Source organism: Sorghum bicolor, chromosome 2, assembly GCF_000003195.3.
Source record: "Sorghum bicolor cultivar BTx623 chromosome 2, Sorghum_bicolor_NCBIv3, whole genome shotgun sequence".
Classification (NCBI taxonomy): Eukaryota; Viridiplantae; Streptophyta; class Magnoliopsida; order Poales; family Poaceae; genus Sorghum; species Sorghum bicolor.
The window spans coordinates 53,829,250-53,834,994 of NC_012871.2; the positions used below are offsets into that span (position 1 = coordinate 53,829,250).

Genomic DNA, 5,745 nt, shown 5'->3' on the forward strand with positions numbered 1-5,745 from the left:
TAGCGTTCCACAAGAGGAGTCTGCTCCCGCTGGCGCAGCGGCGAGTATTCATGTTTGAGATGACCCGGGACGTCCCCTGGGCTCGGACGAAGATGCTGGCCGAGCCGATATCGGCATCGGATATCACTGCCCGAGTGGAGAAGACAACACACCGGAGATGAAGAACTCCCGGGTGGTGCCAATGCGCCCTGAAAAGGGTTATATCTCTCTGGTAAGATGTTGACTTCCGCGCTTGTTCTTTTTTCTTCCTTCCTTTTTCCTGACCACCGTTTACTCGCAGAGGATGGGGATCGTCAGGGATTCCCTGCCCCCTGTCCCAGAAGACAAGGAGATCCGGGCCAAGAATCGGGTCTGGAATGAGGAACAGAAGAAGGCCAAGGAGGATAAGAAGGCCAAGGCGGCGCGGAAAGCGCAACGGCGGGAGATTTCCGCCAAGAACCACCGTGAAGCCGCGAAGGCGGGGGTCGCCCCGCCCCCCTCTCCCGAGACTTCAGTCTCGGAGATAGAGGGTGGGGGGGACAACGTCAACTGGCTTGATGAGCTGGCAGAGGAGGACGACATAATCCCCCTGCTGGCGGGGGGATTGAGATCCCAGAGGGGTCGAAGGCCCGAGGGGGGCCGAAGGCCCCCGAGGTGTCCCAGGCGCCGGGGGCGTGCAGAACGTCCCCCACATCATCGTAGATGACGAGGACAGCACCCCTCGGGAGGGCTCAGTTCCCGTGGGTCCCCAAGAAGGGGAGAAGGTGTCAGGGGGCGGATCTGAGGTGCCCCCTCAACAGGTAGCGTCGGAGATCCAAGCCGAGCCCCGCCCCGCGTCCGGGGCGGAAGGCGGCGGCTCGGTGGAGACGTCGTAGGCCGAGACCACCGTCGTGGCCCCTGCGCCATCCGTGGGTGAGGCGGGGGTTCGGTTGACGGCCCCTGGTGTTTCCGGAGGGCCTCAAGGAGTTCCGAGCTCCCAGAAGAAGGCCGTTCCTCGGGCGAGGTGCGTATAGGATTTCTGATCCTTCCGTTAATTTTTTGTTTTTCTCTTTCTTCTGATTTGTGTTGCTTCTTCAGCTGGAAGCAAAAAGCGGCACCGGTGGTGCTGGCCCCCCTGAAGGCCGTGAAGAGGGGGGCGCAGTCGACTCCTGGATCGGCGAGGCCCAAGTCGCCACCTCCCCTGAGCCGCGAGGAGGGGGAGACCGTCAAGAAGGAGAGACGGGGTCTCCGAGGCCCCAAACGCCGGAGGAAACGGTCTTTGCCCCCGGGGCTACGCCTCCTCCAGGGGATGCCGATCTGGGAGGCGCGGTTTGACCTGCGCAGGTTGAGGAGGGCCGAGCCATCATGGCGTCCAACACGGCACCCGAGGCTTCTACGGCGGGAGGGGAGGGCGATGCCCGATGGGGCAAGAGCCCCGTATTCTGGCCCAACCTCGATGACGCAGAGGGAGGGGCCAGATTCGTTCTGGACGACCCGTCGGAGGATTACCTCTGGCAGGGTCTAGACACGTGCGAGCGTGCCAGCGTCGAGGCCATCAACCGAGCTTCTCAGCTGGTGAGCCGAGACATGTATAACTTGGCCCAGGTAAGGCTTCTTCCCATGTTGTGAAATATTTTTACTCCGTTTTGCAATGTTGACTCCCTGTGCGACTTCTGATTCTGTAGGCGCTTAAGGCTACATCCCTAGAGAAGTCAGTTTTTCTCCGCAGGGAAAAGGACACCTGGGCGACCTGTGAGAACGAGAGGGCTGCTAGGGAGGCGGCTGAGGGGGAGCTCGCGAAGGAGTGCGAGATCTCTGCCGAGCTTCGGCAGAAGTGCTCGGCACTGGCAACCGAGGCTCAGGAGGACCGGGACAAGGTCTCCCCCTGGAGGAGAGGGTTGGGGTCCATACCTAGGAATCCGAGGTGCAGAAGGCGGCGGTTGAGGGGTATAAGGGTGAGGTCGCTCGGCTTGAAGCTTTGCTCACCGAGAAAGATCTTGCCCTGAGCCAGACTCATGCCGACCTTGCTGCTGCTCAGAGCCAGGTGGCCCGCTGGCACCGGAGCTTGGCGGAGCACGAGAAGCGAGCCGAGGGTAAGACCTGCATTTTTTACCTTGGCCCCTTTCGTACTCTGGGTTAATTTTCCAGACTTCTCATTTCTTTTTTGTTCTGCTTTTCGGCAGAGTCAGAGAGGAAGGTGGCTGAGGTGACTTCTGCTGCCGAGGCCTTGCAGAGGTCCCTTGACGCCGAGGTTTCAGACCGTTCGGTTCTTGAAGCTGTGGTCACCTCGATGTGCGAGGGGCTTGGGGTGCCGGCGTCGGGGTCGTCACTGCGGAGTCGGATCGAAGTCCTTTACTTCCGGGCCGGGGAGAAGATGAGGGAGGCACTCCACGTCGGGGTAAAGAAAGCCCTGGCGGTGGTGAGCTCTCACTATGTCGGCATTGATTTGCCGGCGGTCTGTGAGGGCTACGTCCTCCCTGATGACGAAACGGAGGCCCAGGAGGAGGTGCAGAAGCTTGAAGATGCCGCAGCCGCCCCGGGAGGTGCTTTGGCTGCCTTCTTTGACGACGAGGTGGAGCTTCCTCCCCTCAGCGCACAAGGGCCTACGCAGGCAGGGCAACAAGGCCCTTTAAGTTAGATTTCTTTTTTCTTTTTGTAGATGTTAAGGCCAGTGGGCCCTGTATTGTGTATATACAATCTTGAAGTTAAGTATGAATGTTTATATGAGTGTTTCCTTTAAGATTTTTCTGTTGTTTTCTTTTCCCTTATGGCGACCCGACCTCGGTAGCGCGGGGTTGGGTGACCTACTCAGGGTCTGCACATAGTCAGAGCTCCTGAGCCTAAGTCCTTCTTTTCGTTAGTAGCTTTTCGAAGTCCGAATCCGTCCCCCAACCCTGGTTGGTGAGTAGAGGTCGTCCTTGCCCGTGGGCGCGGATCTTTCCTCGGGCTCGCGCCTTAAGGATTAGGGGATGGATCCGTGGTTCCTCAAACCTTTTCAGCAAATGGAAGAAAGACCCTAGGTCGGGGTTCTTTAATCTTGTGCGGAAACAAAAAAGAAAAAGAACTCGGAGTTGGGGTTCCCCCCGTGTAGCCCCCGAGGGCGGCTCGGACTTTGCAAGGCAAGTCCGAGGCTCACTGAAAGGAAAATAGCCATATGACTTAAGCTTTCTTTTATTCTTTCATAGTGATTAACAAATGGAAATTTTTACAAAATTCTGAGGGTAAAAGCAACGTAGCTATTCAATGTTCCACGCGTTTTTGAAGACCTCCCCTGCTTCGTTGGCGAGCTTGTATGTGCCGGGTCGGAGGACTTCAGCGATGACAAAAGGTCCTTCCCAGGGGGGTGAACTTGTGACGACCCTTGTTGCTCTCCCTGAGCCTCAGCACCAAGTCGCCGACTTGAAAGGCTCGGCCTCGGACTCGTCGTGCATGGTATCGGCGGAGGGCCTGCTGGTACTTGGCGGAGTGTAGGAGGGCCACATCTCTGGCCTCATCCAGCTGGTCCAGCGCATCTTCTTGGAATGTTTTGCAGCTATTCTCATCGTAGGCTTGTACCCTTGGAGACCCGTACTCCAGATCCGTGGGGAGGACGGGTTCCGACCCATAGACCATGAAGAACAGGGTGAAGCCTGTGGCTCGGCTTCGGGAAGTCCTTAGACTCCAGACCACGGCCGATAACTCTTTGAGCCATCTTTTTCCAAACTTGTTCAGTCGGTTGAAAATCCTGGGCTTCAGGCCCTGGAGGATCATGCCGTTGGCACGCCCCACCTGACCGTTGGTCTTGGGATGAGCCACTGCTGCCCAGTCCACACGTATGTGGTGTCTGTCGCAGAACTCTAGGAATTTTCGCCCGGTGAACTGTGTGCCATTCTCGGTGATTATGGAGTTCGGAACTCCAAATCGGTGGATGATGTCCGTGAAGAACAGCACAGCTTGTTCGGCCTTGATCCTTGTGACGGGTCGGACCTCAATCCACTTGGAGAACTTGTCGATTGCGACAAGCAAGTGGGTGAAGCCCCCGGGCGCTTTTTGCAGAGGCCCGACAAGGTCGAGACCCCAGACCGCAAAGGGCCAGGTGATGGGGATAGTCTGCAGAGCCTGGGCGGGGAGATGAATCTGCCGAGCGTAAAACTGGCATCCCTCACAGGTCCGCACGATCTCCGTGGCGTCGGCCACGGCAGTGGGCCAGTAGAAACCTTGTCAGAAGGCGTTTCCTACCAACGTTCGAGCTGCGGCGTGGTGGCCACAAGCCCCCGAGTGTATGTACTGCAGGAGCTTGATTCCCTCCTGACGTGGGATGCAACGCATAAGAATGCCTGAGGGGCTGCGCTTATACATTTCCCCGTCGAGGAGGACAAAAGTCTTGGCCCGACGAGCCACACGCCTTGCCTCAGCCTGGTCTAGCGGTAGAGTGCCATCGACGAGGCGTTGCAGCAAGGGGTAGCGCCAGTCTAGCGAGTCGTCAGGTGCAGGACGCTCGGGCTCGATGTCTATGGCCTCCTGCTCCTGAACGGTGGAGTCCTTGGGGTCGGGGCCTAGTTCGCTTGGGGGTTTATCCGACCCCCCGTCGTCCTTGTAGTCAACAGAAGGCTTGTAAAGATCGCTGGCGAACACGTCCGGGGGAACCGCGGCCCGCTCGGATGCCATCTTGGCGAGTGCGTCGGCGGCCTCATTGTATTTTCTTAACACGTGGTTAAGCTCGAGGCCGTCGAATTTTTCTTCCAGGCGTCGGACTGCCTTGCAGTACGCGTCCATCTTGGGGTCGTGGCAGCTAGACTCTTTCATGACTTGGTCGATGATGAGCCTAGAGTCACCTCGGACGTCAAGCCGTTTGATCCCCAGCTCGATTGCGATGTGGAGACCGTTGACGAGGGCCTCGTACTCCGCCGTATTGTTTGAGGCGGGGAAGTGGAGACGGATTGCGTACCGCATCCTTACCCCGAGGGGTGAGATGAAGACGAGGCCGGCGCCAGCCCCGGTTTTCATCAAAGACCCGTCGAAGTACAAGGTCCAGCATTCGTGCTGGACCTGTGGTGGAGGGAGCTGAGTCCCTGTCCATTCGGCCACAAAATCCACTAGGACTTGGGATTTTATGGCTTTTCGAGGTTCATAGGTGATTCCGTCACCCATGAGCTCTATAGCCCACTTAGCGATTCTTCCATTAGCCTCTCGGTTCTGAATCACTTCCCCCAGAGGGAAAGATGACACTACCGAGACCGGATGAAAGGTCCAAATGGCTAGAGGGGGGTGAATAGCCTATTTAAAATTTCTACAAACTTCAACTAGACAAGTGAGTTAGTAAAATAAAAGGCGAAGCTATTCTAGCACTAGCACAACTAAGCTATGCAAGCCACCTAAACAAGTCTAGCAAGAGGGCTAAACACTAAAGCACAACAACTAGAGAAGGCTATGCCATATCCAAAGATCGTTCGAAGCAACAGCCTCCAAAATGATAGTTGGCTTGTCCACATGCCCCTTGTACTGACCCTGTTTTTCATATGGACAGTTCTTCCACGCCCAATGCATACAATCGATGGACCCTAACATTCCCGGAAAGCCTTTTTGCTCACCTATTGCAAGTAAGCGTGCAGTGTCCGCCTTATTGGGATATCTGAGGTATTCATCTCCAAAAATCTCAACAACTGCAACAACAAACTTACGTAGGCTCTCAAGTGCAGTACTTTCGCCAATTCGAACATACTCATCTGTCGCATCAGCTGGAACCCCATAAGTGAGCATACGCATTGCGGCAGTTACATTTTGGAAGCAACTCAATCCAAGAACATT

The 5,745-nt window shown here is 56.5% G+C and overlaps 1 protein-coding gene across 1 annotated transcript; it reads right to left on the reverse strand.

The window, feature by feature from the left end:
* Window positions 4,159–4,605, reverse strand: LOC110432720. Its single transcript, XM_021453509.1, has one exon. It carries the CDS (start codon window positions 4,603–4,605, stop codon window positions 4,159–4,161), a length of 447 nt encoding a protein of 148 aa, XP_021309184.1.

Bases quoted from the DNA above. Each gene is read 5' to 3' on its own strand.
- LOC110432720 (XM_021453509.1), bottom strand. From the start codon at position 4,605: ATGGCATCCGAGCGGGCCGCGGTTCCCCCGGACGTGTTCGCCAGCGAT.